Source organism: Otolemur garnettii, unplaced genomic scaffold, assembly GCF_000181295.1.
Source record: "Otolemur garnettii isolate 467f Iridium unplaced genomic scaffold, OtoGar3 scaffold00019, whole genome shotgun sequence".
In the NCBI taxonomy this organism is placed as follows: domain Eukaryota; kingdom Metazoa; phylum Chordata; class Mammalia; order Primates; family Galagidae; genus Otolemur; species Otolemur garnettii.
Window position 1 is genome coordinate 16,138,909 of NW_003852414.1, and position 15,713 is coordinate 16,154,621.

The following is a 15,713-nucleotide window of genomic DNA, read 5'->3' on the forward strand; positions in this document are numbered from 1 at the left end:
TTATGGTCAGTGCACTTTGCATTCAAAGAAATATTTGCCTGTCGCAAGGTCACAAAAATTTTTCTCTATGTTTTCTTCTAGGAGATTTGTGGTTCTAGCTTTTAGGTTTACATCTGTGAGAAATATTAAATTCATTTCTGTGCATGGCGAGAGGCAGAAGTTGTGGTTCTTTATTTTTTTTCTTTCTCTCTCCATCTTGATATCCAGTTACTGGAGCACCATTTGTTAAAATGACTTTCTTTCCTCAGCAAGTTGTCTTGGCACCTAAGATTATATTGTCTTGACTGTGTATTCGTGGGTCCTTTTGTGCTTCTTTTTCTATTCCATTTATTAGTTTGTCTCCATTTACACCAATGCCATGTTATCACAATGAGCTCTACATTTTTAAGTATTAAGGCCAAATTTTGAAAACATTCAGGCCGTACCTACATGTTCCAGATTCTTTATACAATATAAGTTGCTTATAAAAACTCATATGAGGTAGATATTATTTCCTATCTTCCACCCGTCCCATCACCATTACTGAATATAAGATAATTGGAATAAGTCACATTTGAGCATTAGCCTGTGCTATTACAAACCCCACATGTCTACCTTTCCAGAAATTAAATGCACAATCCTTTACAAAGCATTTAAGCTCCACCAAAATGAGCCCATGTTATTGCCTTTGGCTTGTCTCTTACGAGTTCCCTAGAGGAACTCAGTGTTTTAACCAAATTAAGTTATCTTGCAGGTTTTCAAACGTCCCATATGTGCATTGTTGGTGTGCATTCTCTGTCTGTGAGCCTTACATCCAGCTAATGCTATAGTTTTACCTCAAAAAATCTTTCTGTCAAGCTATCACAGAGCCCGTAATCAGATGTGATACTGCTGCTTCAGAATCCTTATATCAGTGTATAACTCTGATGGCATTCATGTGATTCTGCCTTACATTTTTTCTGTATTTGTGTCCACTTTTTTTTTTTTTTTTTATTTTTGCGACAGAATCTCAAGCTGTCACCCTGGGTAGAGTGTTGTAGCTTTATAGCTCACAGTAATCTCCATCTTGGGCTTAAGTGAGCCTCTTGCCTTAGTTTTTCTATTTTTAGTAGAGACAGGGTCTTACTTTTGTTCAAGGTGCTCTGGAACTCCTGAGCTCAAGCAATCCACTGGCCTAAGCCTCCCAGAGTGTTAGGATTACAGGCGTGAGCCACCATGCCTGGCCCCCAGAGTTTTTCCTATTGGAAAGAAAACCCCTTGCTGGTAGCATATTAATTGTCTGTATCTACTGAATAGGCATTTCAGCATATCTGAGTGAAAGAAATATTTTTGATATCACCAAAGGATCTTGTGAACAAATTGAAAGAAACTGTTAAATCAGCAAACAGGTTAACCGTTATTCAGGATAATCCCAAAGTTTACTCTATCAACTTGATCCTTACGAACCTTTTTTTTTTTTTTTTTTGCTCCCCAATCAGATCTTTCCAGCTGGAAGACTCACAAGACTGTAGCAGAGATTTTGTGGAGATCCGAGAAGAAAACGCCACAGGTCACTTGGTGGGACGATACTGCGGACATTCCCTCCCTGACAACTTCTCATCCACTATAGAGCACAGCCTATGGGTCAAGTTCGTCTCCGATGGCTCAGGCAGTGGCATAGGCTTCCAGGCCATGTTTACTAAGAGTAAGTTGAGTCTATTTCCATAATGGGTTTCAGAATCTGTCTTACAAAGAAGTGATAAGTATTTCAGTAATGCATTAAGCAAGAACAATCCTAAACACTGTACCATTTTTCTGTATTGCCCTTGTGGGATTACATTATCATATATTAGAAACACTAAATTATATATCAATAGCTCATTAAGACCCAGGGAGAACACTCTGAATGGGTCTAATATTCTTTAAGCTTACTTTCTACCTAATATTAACCTTTTTTAACAATATTGTGTTAAAGAGTTTTCTAATGTATTACAGTTCTTTAGTTTTCTAATGTATTATAGATTTGGTTTATTTTCCTCTATAGTCTTCAAATTAAAGACATTTAGTATTACTTTGGGATTGACTTAGGTGCTCAGATATTATTACAATTGGATATTATTCTAATAGAATAAAATATTGAATACTTTTATTTTTTAACTCAACTTCTTTATAATTAGCTATTCTGTATGTGACTTCAGACTGTCAGTTTCTCTTATAAAATTTTTCAAAACATGTTTCATTCTTTTGTAAAACAAAGGAAACTAGGTAAACCAAAATCAGAGAGTGGGGCCAATAATCCTCCCTGTCATGTCCCCAAGTGCCGTGTGGTCTGGGAACCCCTTTCCACATGGGAAGCTGCCACATCTTTTCACACTATGCAACCTTTTAAGGAGATAGAATTCCATTCACAAATCACCCTTCTCGAAGGAATTAATAGAAACCAAAAGGGAAGCAGTATTTCTTTCAAAAGTCAGAAAAGAAATCACAGTCAATTAAAAGTCCATTCTTCTGAATATCCCTGGCCTTTTGTTTTGTTTTGTTTTTGCATTTGATTAAAGAGCTATTCTAAGTGGGTCTGATTTATTACTCTGTTCTCCCTCTCAGTATTTGGCAATGATAATATTGTGGGAACTCATGGGAAAATTGCCTCTCCTTTCTGGCCTGGAAATTACCCCCATAACTCCAATTACCAGTGGATAGTAAATGTGAATGTGTCCCAAGTTGTCTACGGTAGAATCTTGGAGATGGACATTGAAGAAACAAACAACTGCTATTATGACAAATTAAGGGTGAGTTTCCACATGCAATCAACGATTGTAAATTTTGGTGAATTCCTACTGGCAAAAATGAATCCAAGTTAGTATCTATTTAAGCATTTGAAAATCAAGTGAGATGGTCTGTCCTAAATCATGATTAATGCCTCTAACTCACCTGGACAAAGGTAATTTCACTGTTACAAGTATTATTTTCTATTTCAATAATGCATTAAGCAAGAACAGTGTGTTATAAGGGTGTTTTTCTAGCATTATTATAATTTACCTGGGCTATGTCTAAGCGTGCATGTATATCTTAAGTATTTATTCTATCTTATATCCTATTATCCTGTTTGTTCTTATGTTAGAATGTTAAAATTATAAAGGATCATGTAAAAATAAATATGAAACCCATGGTGATCATTGACTACCATACCAATTCCAGAAACACTATCAGATTCTTAAAGGCCTTGATCTCACTTTGTTCATCCCAATCCCTGGTTGATGTCCAACATGTACAGAGATGACTGTGACATTATTAGAAAAACTGAGATTCAGTAGAGGATTTTGTAATAACTGTTTTTTTTTTTTTTTTTGAGACGAAGCCTCAAGCTATCCCCCTGGGTAGAGCGCCATGGCATCACGCTCACAGCAACCTCCAACTCCTGGGCTCAAGCGAGTCTCCTGCCTCAGCCTCCCAAGTAGCTGGGACTACAGGCGCACACCACAACGCCTGGCCATTTTTTGGTTGCAGCCATCATTGTTTTTTGGCGGGCCCGGGCTGGGGACGAACCCGCCACCTTAGGTGTATGTGGCTGGCGCCTTAGCCGCTTGAGCCACAGGCGCCGAGCCATAATAACTGTTACAACAAATTTGTTCTAGATTATTTAAGAACTGTCACAAAATATGCCTCTTAATAGGTAATTTAATATTTTAAAACCAGATGAAAGGGAGTTATGAGTGCTTTGAATATGCTAAGCCCTGTGAGCTGTAGTTCTTTTGTTATTAATTCTTCTTTCCTTATGTGGAGTTATGGATTCCTCTAGGGCACGTGTCCACTCCCTCCTGAAACTGCTCCTCATTCTTGTTGTTCCCCCGACCTTCTTCCTCATTCCCCACTTTGAGGGCCCAAAGCACATTTATCAAGCGCTGTTGTTATCAACTGCCCTAGTTCCTACTTTTCCACCCATAGATTTTACTATAAGTTATCTAATGAACTATATCCCACAGAACACATTTATCAATATTATTCAGTAACAAAGATACAAAAAAAATTGAAACACACTACAATATTTTATTTTTGATAGCACTTTCTGTTTTCAACTGACATAAAAAGTTCACTTGTTTATTTTTATTATGATAAAATGATAATAACATAAGACATCTTTTAAATTTTCTGCTTTATGAAGAAAAACAGAGGTAAGGTCCTAAATTTATCTATTTTTACATGCAGGTGTATGATGGGATTGGTATTCATTCCCGCCTGATTGGGACTTACTGTGGTACCCACACCGAATCCTTTAGCTCTACTGGAAATTCCTTGACCATTCAGTTTTCTTCTGACTTCTCAGTATCCGGGAAGGGATTCCTCCTGGAGTGGTTTGCAGTTGATGCTCCTGTTGGACCGTTACCTACCATTGCTCCAGGTATGTTTGGTAATAAAGGAAATTCTTTTAAGGTTTGATATGTATGGACCGATTAGCTCCAGGAGTCAAATACACAAATAAGTACAGCTCCAAAGCCCTTTCTCCAAATGTTCAGATGTTCTTTTAAATTCATAAATATTTCATTATGTAAAAATTATACAGTCATTTCTTAAAAGTGTAAGTTTCCTATTATATTTTTTATATTAGGGATTTGGTATCTATAATATAATCTACTTAAAATTTCTAGAGAACACTTTAGAGATCTCTAAAAATTTGATTTTCAAATACCCTCCTATACACAAACACGCACACACAAGTTAAGGATCAACTAATAGAAATAACTGATTTTCCTCTACATTTCATTTTCAGTGTACCTTCAGAAATGGCAGAAATGCTTCAGTTTCTCCTTAGTTGATTATAAACATTGATGTTTTAAAGTAAAATGGGTCTAATTTTTAAATTTTTATTTTACTATTGTTAAGACAGTCCTAATTCCTTCAGTAAAAGTAAAATTGAGCTAGCAGTGTTTTGCAAGACTTTGTGCTTTTTCCTTAAAAATTGTTTTAACAAATTGATTGTTTTTATTTATTTGAAGGTTGTCATAGGAGAAATTCAGGAGAAATTTCTGGGAAGATTTTCTTAGTCCTTGAATATTTGAATGGGTACATGATTACCATATGAAGAATATTCAAACTCTGAACTTGTTCTATGACTAAACAGACCCTAAAAGATTAGAATCTATTTGCTTCTAACTTCTTGGGAATCTGTATCAACAGAGATCTCTGATAAAGATATAATTTGTACTTATATTCATGGAAAGAGTCCCTTAGTATTCTGTTCTGAGATATTATTTTCTCTTTTGCTATAAGGTGCTTTTGTGACAGTAAATATGAATCTTTTCTTAAATATATTAATTTGTTTATGTAGGAGCAAAGAACTATCAAGAAGATTGACAGATGCATTTTAGGGACAATATTTAATTCTGGATAGGTATATCCAGAGCTATTAAAAATAAACTTGAGTTAAGCTGTTTTTATATTCCTAAAGCTCAAGATAGAGAAGGAATTGTCAATTTAAGCAAAATATAAAAACAAATATCCTTCCAATATTTCAACATTATAATATTCCATAATGATATGACTTAAACAAATAAGTGAATAAGATATTATAATTCTCATTTCCCTTAGTCAAGAAGAACAAGGGAAGAGGAAAGTAAGGAGGTGAGACGATTTTAGAAGCTACTAGGTATTTAGATAATATAAGTGACTTTCTTGTAACGACATTACACTTTGAAAGCTTCATTAAAAATAAAAAGGCTTAATAATTTAAAAATATATTAAACATTGAGTGTTGTATTATTAGTGTTTCTTACACATACATATATTTAATTCAACAAGCATTTATTGCAGATTTATTATGGATACACTGAGGTGATTAAAAAAGGAAACCAAGATACAATCTCTATTCTCCAGGAGTTTAAAAGTAATCAGAAAAGACAAAACACTCATATGTCAGTTTAATAACATGAAAATAAACGTGTCAAGTTGGAAAACATTAGTCCATGTATCAGTCAAGATAAGCTCACTTGTGCTATAATAACAACTAATTCCAAACTCTTAGTAGCTGAAAACAACATATCCCTTTTAGATTAATAAGATGTCCTGTCATCATCATCATGTCCTAACCCACTCTGGTGAAGCTGCCATTGTCTGACACTTTGCTTGTGGTGATAGCAGTAGGAAAAAGAGCCCTGGAATGTCTCAGTCTAAACGTTCTCAGTGTCAAAGTAACATACATCTTTAGCTCATAATCCATTGGCCCAAATTGGTTAAATGGCCTCACCCAACCACTGAAATATCAAGAAATACAATTCTACCATGTGTTTGGAAGGAGAGACAGATGGATTATTTGAAGAACAGCACTAATGAGCCATAGTGTGAACAACCATCTTTTATGAATGCAAGATAAGAAATGTTTCATGTAGAGGAAGACCTTAAAATTTAAGACACTGGATAACATTCAGCGTTTGTTTTTTGCATAAAAATTACTTCTTAAAAAGCATTTGTAGGCTATACACTAATAGTATAAAGGAATTAGGATGCAGTTCTACAGTATTGTGTATTCACTTCCTGATGACCCTAATGAGATTCAAACGTATTATGGTGCAAGAGTCATAAACTTCTGTAATGGTGAAGCATGGGCCTCTAAAAATCCATTCCACCGTATTGATGATGAGAACACTGGCTAAAATTGTCAAAATCAACTTGTTGAGAACTCTAGAAATTAACCAAAGCCTTACAACAATCTGAGATGTGTTTATTCAAGAAAAATAGTGAGTCAGTATATTTTGCTGCATCTTAACTCTCCCTGTCCTCATCTCTTTTTTCCCTCATAGTTTTACCGTATGGTAGCTGTGAAAATGAGCAGCTTAGCATCCATGGGTGATGGGGATGCAGAAAGGTTTGGAGCTCTGGGAAATAGCACATCTCCAAGGAATCACCATTATTTGACTTATCTCTCGACTACTTGGAAAACTCCCTTCTGGGGGCTTGTGTTCATTTGACCTGACCAAGAATTCTCTCTGTTTAAACAGCCCTATCCCTAAAGTGTTTGCTGAAAACCATCAGGAGCAATTGTTTAACATCACTGCTATAAGAGGCAGTGATCCCAGCTGCAGCTAACAAGAAACTGGCCGAAAAACTAGAGAACGAGATATCCACAGGGGGCTTTGAAAAGCCTTCACTTTTTTCTGGAAATCTAGAAGACCACACACATATACCCAGCTATGCACATGGCAAAAAAATAGAACCAAGAAGGTTCTTATCTCTCACCTTAAAATTTCCTAGGTATAAATTACATGACAAGTAACTGTGCTAAAAAGGTAAAGAAATACATGGCAAATATGAACATAGCTGTACCCCAGGAATGTAAGTGGGAAGAGTCCCTGTATTTATTTATGCTTAACAAGCAGTCAGCGCTCAGAGATAACGTGGTATATGGCAGAATCCTGGTGGAAAAGTAGAACACAGGGTATTTTCCTTACACAAAAGATACATCATGGAAAAGATAGCTGTCTAAATCAATAGTTTTAGTAAAATATTTATCGATTTCTTTGAGAAAGTTGTTTCAATTGGTTGTTACTTGTGAACATAGGACTGTCACTTTAAAGTTAAGAAGTGTGAGTTTCTTTTCCTTTAGAGGTATTTCAAAGGTGTTGCATTTCATTTTCCAGGTGCTTGTGGTGGGTTCCTGAGGACGGGAGATGAGCCAGTCTTTCTGTTTTCCCCGGGTTGGCCTGACCGCTATGGTAATAATGTCGAGTGTACCTGGCTTATCCAGGCTCCTGATTCTACTGTGGAACTCGACATCCTTTCCCTGGATATCGAAGCTGACTCAGCATGTAACTATGATAAACTTGTGATAAGAGACGGTGAGAAACATCAAGAAAAGAATACTGAGTTTCAATCCTGATACATACTTAGTTCTCTTTAATTACCATCCTATTTATTTGCTGCCTTCCTTGATTGTGTGTGGCATGTCACAGATATCATGGTCAAGGAAGGCATCAGATTCTAGAACTGGCTACCATTTCTGAACAACACAAGGAGAGTATTCAATTGCTTATCGCAAAATGTCAGGGATAGCTCAGAATCTGTGGGTAGGCCAGGTAGAATTGAGGGATATATTATTTGTCCTTTCCTTGACACACAAGTATGGTACTACTGTGATGGGTTGGGGACATGAATGATGCTGTTGGGGACATGACACACAACATGTACAAAATTGTGCTTCCCAATTTTCATGGGCTGCGATGAAGGGGAACAGCAGGGTGGCTGCAGCCCTCACATCAGTGTTTCTCCATGTGGTCCCCAGATCTTCAACATCAACATTATCTGGGAATTGTTAGAAATGCACATTCTCAGCAAAAACCAATGGGTTTGTTTTGGGCCCACATGTTGCTAATGTGCAAGATCTAGTCTCCTTAGACTAGATCCCTAGACTGCCACTAAGTGGAAAAATCAAATGGTGGAGGTGATTTCTTTTTCTTCTGTAGAGGCTGGACCCTCAGTACAGACTCAGATCAATCCTACAAATATGATGAGGACTTTCTCACTTGTTAGATCAACAGCACTTTGCCCAGAGGAATTGTTATGAAGGGCTGACATTTACTGAGCAATTCCTGGATACCACTTTAAGTACTTCACATGTAATATCTGACTTGGTCTTTTCCATGGCACTATGAAGTAGGCATTATTTTTTTCTCCATTTGTAGATAGGGAAACTGAGTCTTAGAGGGGATGCAAATAGGATCATTCCTGTGGATATTAAAAATTTTAAATTTTTCATTGTATGAAATGGATGTGTCCTTTCACACACGGTCTGATTGTTCAGACCCTCGTAGAAACTGTAAGAAGTACCCTCAGTAGGTAACTGCATCAATGAGGTAAACTATCGTTAGTCTTTAAAAATAACATTCTATTAAGTTTTGTTTGTTTAATCAATAACTTCTCTTGGAAGCCTAGAACCTGGAGAGTAATCCTGTCCTTCCTTTGCATATCCTTGCACAAGTCACCAAGTGGCTCGGAGCCTGTTATAACATATGTGAAGGAGAGATGGGGACCTACTTCTCAGGCTTTTCGTGAGGATCAGGAAAAGTAATGAATGCAAAATTTTTAGCAAAAATCCAGGCATTTTGTAGATGCAGAATTCAGAAGAATTTAGATTTAAATTTACTTGGATAGATATTTCTAAGAGAGGACATCTCAGTGTCTTTACTCAGACACAGGGTGACTTAAAAGAGCTGGGGAAATTGAGGCATATACCAAAACAACAAAAAAATTTATATCAGTGGTATGATCTGTCCACATAGATTGCTTTTTATTTACTGACGATGTGAGCAGAAGCCCAGTAAGTTCGTTCTTTCCTGATTTGTTTATTTATTCCTTGAATAAATAGTGGTTGAGTGCCTACTATGTGTCCGTTTCTGGATATTTTGTTCATTTGTACGATGTTAATATACTTTTAGAGTTAAAATTTAATTCTCTTCAATTACTTGTTCTTTGCCCAGTTTTTTGCTTCTGAGTAGCAGAGGCATGTGACACTCTGAACCCAGTATCTAAATCTAATTGGCCACAGGCAATAATACATATGGGCTACTTGTGCAATTGGCCAGTTATCACGGGTCCTTTGCCTTTGGCCAGAAGGTGCCTTTGTGCATTCTTGGGCCACCCCAGAGAGGGTTTTGCCATATTCTTGGGGGAACTAAGTCTCTTTCTGAGCTGCTTATTCATTTTATAGAGCTGCTGTGGTTCCAAAATCAGTCTCTTCTAGACAACTCACCAACAAATTTTGTATATCAAAAATTTTTCTCAAACTGAGATTCTATGAAACTACATTGCCTAGAAAAAGTTTAAAGAAAGAAAAAATAGGAAAGGGAGAGAAGGTGGGAGGGAGAGAGAGAAAGAAACAAAAAGAAGAAAGAGAGTGAAAGAAAAAGAAAGAAGAGAGGGAAGGAGGGAGGGAAAAAATTCAGAGAGGGAGTGAGAGAGGAAAGAAGGATGGGGGGGAGGGAGGTAAATTGTACCAAAAATCAGTAATCCTTTTATCTAGTCCCAGATCCGAAATGTACTTTCTGTATGACCTTAGGTAAATCATTGAGTAGCATAGTTTGGGGACATCTGGAATTAATCTGCTAGAATTCAAATCATGGCTGATGTCTGTGCTCTGTGCCCTTGCATGTAGCAATGTAACTTGCATCCCCTCTAAAACTCAGTTTCCCTATCTACAAATGGAGATAAAAGTAATGCCTACCTCATAGTGTCATTGTAAAGACAAAGTCAGATATTACATGTGAAGTACTTAAAGTGGTATCTAAGAATTGCTCAATAAATAGCAGCCTTTCATAATCTTGTGCTCTCACTTTCCACATTTCTAAAACGAAGAGTCTGGACTAGAGAAAGAATTAGCAAATTATCATTTGGTCCTGGCCTTCACAGTTCTTTGACTGGTCCCTCTTCTTAAAGACCAGGTTTGTTCCTTCTACAATCTCTATGTTGAGGTTTTGGAAGGCTCTAGAATATCCCAGTACTCAGCATGAAAACTGAAGACGGGTGGCAAGTAATAAACATCTGTGGTTATTTGGTTTTCTACCAACTAATCAGTAATTTTTCCGTGCTAAGACCAGCCAGTGGGGTGTGAATTTTAGAAAAGAAATCAAAATCAAGACACCCAGCTCATCCTCAGAGGTAATATACACCTGTGAACTAAGGACAGACAATAAAGTTCAAAATTCTGTAGTAATTAGAGATGAAGTCCATCAAAATAATGTTGGATGAAATGTGTAGTGAAATGAAGATAATAATGGGAGAGGAGTTTAAGAGAGAAATGTAAACAAAAGTTTCTGTAAGTCGGAAACCCTCCAAAGAATGCTTTCCATCGTTTTGTTTTTATCACTGTGCTACTGCACTGGTCATCCCAGAAAATAGAAAATAACGTGTTTTCTAGTTAATAATGAATAAGTTCTAGGTCATAGTCAATACGAGAAAGGATTCTTGGTTGTATAAAAGGGCAGATTTCCTCATGTCTCATATTCTATTTCCATTTGTTTGTAAGCTTACTATGTATTAATTCTCTGCCTTAGAGGAAAATAAATATATATTTTCCAGCCTAGGAGTCCAAGTGTGCTGTAATCCCCTTCATTCCACTCTGGTGAAACATACAAGTGTGTTCTTTTTACAACAAAAAAACAAAAAAAACAGCAAACAAACAAATGAAATTTTTTTTTTTTTTAAACCCTGGAGTCTAAGAAAGTGCTGTATAAAAGTTGCATATCACTCGTGTAGGCCTGTAGTTGTTCACCTACTATGGTTCCAGATTAGCATAATTGTGTGTCACCTTATGTTAATCCAAAAGTAAAAAGGAATGAAAAAAAGTTGCATGCCTTTTGGTGAATGATCTTGACCCATGAGTCAGAATCTAAGGTCAGAGGAGCAACCTTTTTTCTCTCTTTTATGTCCTTGACCTTCAACAATCAGGGTAACTAAGGTCAGAGTCCTCAGTTAACACTCACGTCAACACTGATCCTTGGGTGCTTCTCAGTCCCATGTACTCTGATTCTGAGTTTCAGTGCCGGGAAGAATGGCGGCCAGTGTTTAGAAAGACAATGGAAAGTGTCAAGAAGTATTTATCGAAAAGGGAGAAGAAAAGGACAGATGGTACCATTGCAACTTGGAGCCAGAATGATGTAACCCCTGGAATGTCCTTTTTTTAAGAATCCCATTATCTCCTATGCATTACGATGTTCTAAAAATAAATACGTGAGCTGCTTTGGCTGGGCTGTAAATGATGGTGAAATAGATTCTTCAGACCTCATGTTTTCATGCTGACATTTCCTCTCTTTTGTCACAGGAGACAACAACATGGCCCCGGAGCTAGCAATTCTCTGCGGCAGAGAGATCCCCAGGCCCATCTGGTCTACTGGGGAGCACATGTTCATCCGCTTCACCTCTGACATGAGCGTAACCGGGAAGGGCTTCAATGCATCCTTTCACAAGAGTAATAAGTTCAAGCATTTTAAAATCTTATCTCATCTCTTATTCTCTCCCTAATATAATTTTTTCATGCCAGGACACTTAGGCTGTAAGTCAGAGGACATGGGTCTCTGCCCAGCCTCTGGATGACTATCCTTGTGTTAATACTGAATCCTGATCTAAAGCACCATGGCCAAGTTGTACAAAAAGTCTCCTCCCATCTGGTCCCTGGCTAGGGCATCTTCCCTCCAAAGGAGGTGCGAGATCTTTAAAACGATTTTTTTAGCCTAATCAAGGGCTGGAACTGGGAGATAGCACATAGCTGTAATACAGGGCGTCCATAAAGTTCTTGTGCAATTTATATATTAAACTATTTTGAATTGCACATGATCTTTATGTCTACCCCACGTATCACAAAGGAAGAATAAGTTATGCTTTAGCTTCATAAATACCTTAGTTGAAAACATCCCTTTGAGAGTTGGCAGGAAGACTTTGTTGCTCTTGGAATACTTATTTGATGACCCCTAGAATGTGACTGTACGTGGAGTGCTTTCACATGCAGTATTGGGGACACTTTCAAAGCTTGACCTGTGAAGTAGATTAAAATTAAAGATGTAGCCTATGGAATATTCAAAGACTGTCATGTTTTTAACTGAAAAATAGAATTTTAAAGCATATTCTCAATCTAACATTAAAAATTAACATTTTCTTCATAATGTAGGGAGCAGTGGAAGATAAGTTACGTTCCTCACACTCCAGGGGAGGCAGGCTGTATAGTGGTTTTAAAGAACAAGCTTTGGAATTAGACAGATCTGAGATAAATTTCCACATCTACAATGTAACTAGCTGTGTGAGCTCCCTCCATTCCTGTGATAATAAGCTGTCCAGGCCCTGGCAACTGGCAAATTAATGCCCTCTTCAGTCTCTTTCCTCAGTTTTCAGCCTTTCATCTCTCTCCTGCATGACGTGAGGGTGTTCTCCTCTCTGGACACTGCTTCCCACCCCTTGCAGCCTAAATGTGGCAGAAAGAAGGATTGTTTTAAGGTTAAAGTCAGATCATGCCGTTCTGATTCTCAAGAACCCTCCAACACCTTCCTCTTTTTATTCAGAAGTCCTGTCAGTTTCCTGCATGATTCCCTTCAGAATCTCTCATTCTGCCTCATTTATTTTGACTTCCATCTTGTACCTCTCACACATCAAGCCTTTACACTAAGCGTTTTCTGTACTGGAACATTCTTCTGCCACACAGCCATCTGACCTGACTGCTCATTTCATCCTGGGCTCTGCTCAAATGCTAACCCAATGCCGTGGCCTTTTCTAAACTCCCTGTAGGATCTCGCACACTTCTTCTGCTTCCTCCCATTCATGGTTCTTTTCAAACTTAGCACTGTTTCACATCTTATTACATATGTATTTATTGAATGTCTTCCCCATCTGGAAGGTAAACTTGGTGAAAGTGAAAAATTTGTCTCTGTTATTTCCCTCTGTCTCCCAGACCTTATAGTGGCACTTCCTACACTTATCATTTTCTGTACTTCAGTTCATCATTAGTTTCAAGAATTTGTAGCACCTACCCTTTGAAAACCCCCCAAGAAAACCAAGAAAGCATAAAAAAATATAGTTGTCATCAATGTCATTTAAATAACCTACCTTGGTTTCTTCTTTGAAGGCTGTGGTGGATATCGGCATGCCGACAGAGGAATTATCACATCCCCCAATTATCCAGAGAGCTACAAGCCCAACCTCAACTGCTCGTGGCACGTCCTGGTCCAAAGTGGTTTGACCATTGCCGTGCATTTTGAACAGCCCTTCCAGATTCCGAATGGGGATTCTTTTTGCAACCAGGGGGATTACTTGGTGGTAGGTCTCACTTAGTACCCTTTCTAATTAACAGTCTCAGCAGACATCATTCAGGAAAAAAAAATGATTTTGTTTCCTTTTGGGACATAAATGGTTAATACTTTTGTATTCCCTCTCTTGTAATATAAAGGAGTTTATCCGATTTAAATTTTTCTTTCCAGCTGAAAAATGGACCTGATATCCATTCTCCACCCTTGGGGCCCCCTGGAGGGAATGGCCATTTCTGCGGAAGTCGTCCTTCATCAACCCTGTTCACCTCAGATAATGAAATGTTTGTCCGGTTCATTTCTGACAGTAGTAATGAAGGGCAAGGGTTTAAGATCAAATACGAGGCAAAGAGTTTAGGTAAGTATTTTCACGGAGAATCATACGCATGCTTTTCCTGCCATTGCTTGGTCTTCCCTGTTTAAGGAGATTTGAGAAACACCACATGGAGTTTTATTTTTTGAACTGACAGGAATAGCATTGATAAGAATAGCTACCTACTAACAAGCACTGATTAGGTGTTTAATGCATTTGCTACCTCACTGTGACTCCTTTATAAGGAAGAGAGTATTAGTTCTATTTCACAAGTAAGCAAAATGAGGCTTAGATTTTTCCAAGCTACCTATCTAGTTAGTGACCAACGTGAAATTCTCCATGGGTGAAAAATATGATAATCTTATTGATCCCTGAAAGTCCTTCAACCTTTGCATCACAAAATGTCTAATTCTAAGGTAAATCTAGCTATGGAAACAATATGAGAATTGTGTTTGCCTTTTTTTTTTTAATAATCATTTGTATGCTTACATTTATTTGTTTTTTATTCATTTATTTATTTGTTTATAATTATTTCAGTTTAATATGAGGGTACAACCAACCAGGCCAAAATATTTGAATTTGTTAGGTAGAGTCCCTCTTGTAGTTACAGCCCCCACCTCATTCCCATTCAGTGGGAGCACCCCAGCCCCCCTCCAGTTCCCTTGTCCCTCCTCCTCTCAACTTGAACTGAAATGAGTTTTTCTCCTATGTGGACATACATCAGATTATGTACTGGCTTCATGTTAGTATTGAGTACATTGGACAATTGATTTTCCAATCTTGTGATACTTTACTGAGAAGAATGTGTTTCAACTTCATTCAGGTTAATACAAAAGGTGTGAAGTTACCATCTTTTTTATAACTGACTAGTATTCCATGATATGTATGTACCACAGTTTGTTAATCCATTCCTTAGTTAATGGGTGTTTAGGTTGTTTCTACATCTTGGCGATGGCAAATTGAGCTGTGATAAACAATCTAGTGCAAATGTCTTTATGATAGAATGACTTTTTTCTTCTGGGTAGATGCCTAGAATTGGGACTGCAGGATTGAATGGAAAGTCTAATTTGAGTTCTTTGAAGAACCTTCCTACTTCTTTCTAAAGAGGTTGTACTGTCTGTTTACATTTAAATAAACATATAATCTTTTGATTCAGTTATTACCCATTTACATTTATGTTAACATCAGTGATCTTTACTTAATTGTAATTGATTATAATTGTATTTAATTCCACTATAATTACTTAATTTTTGTGACATTTACTTTTTACTGGTGTTTTTCTTTTTTTTTTAAATTGAATGGTAACTGTGTACATTAATGCACTTCTTGGGTACAGTGTGGTATTTTCACACACAATCCAAAACACTTCCATCAAACTGGTTAACATAGCCTTTATGTCATTTTCTTAGTTATTGTGTTAAAACGTTCATATTCTACTCATAGAAAGATTCACTGTACCCTTGTAAGATAAACCACAGAAGTGAACCCTCCAATACCCCTCCCTCCACCCATTCCCTTTTCTCCTCTCCCTCCCCCCTACCCATATTCTTAGGTTATTATTAGGTTATAGCTTTCATATAAAAAGTTTAAATTAATTTCATAATAGGGGTGTGTACATTGGATACTTTTTCTTCCATTCCTGTGATACTTTGCTAAGAAGAACATTT

The 15,713-nt window shown here is 37.2% G+C and overlaps 1 protein-coding gene across 1 annotated transcript in view; it reads left to right on the forward strand.

The window, feature by feature from the left end:
- The window catches only part of CUBN (cubilin), a 245,379-nt gene that overhangs the window by 149,231 nt on the left and 80,435 nt on the right, over nt 1-15,713 (forward strand). Inside the window, exons 37-43 of the mRNA XM_003786786.2 lie at nt 1,458-1,663; nt 2,563-2,747; nt 4,165-4,357; nt 7,590-7,787; nt 11,765-11,911; nt 13,556-13,746; nt 13,908-14,091. Coding sequence (XP_003786834.1) covers nt 1,458-1,663; nt 2,563-2,747; nt 4,165-4,357; nt 7,590-7,787; nt 11,765-11,911; nt 13,556-13,746; nt 13,908-14,091 — 1,304 coding nt within the window. The remainder of the gene's footprint in view (nt 1-1,457; nt 1,664-2,562; nt 2,748-4,164; nt 4,358-7,589; nt 7,788-11,764; nt 11,912-13,555; nt 13,747-13,907; nt 14,092-15,713) is intronic.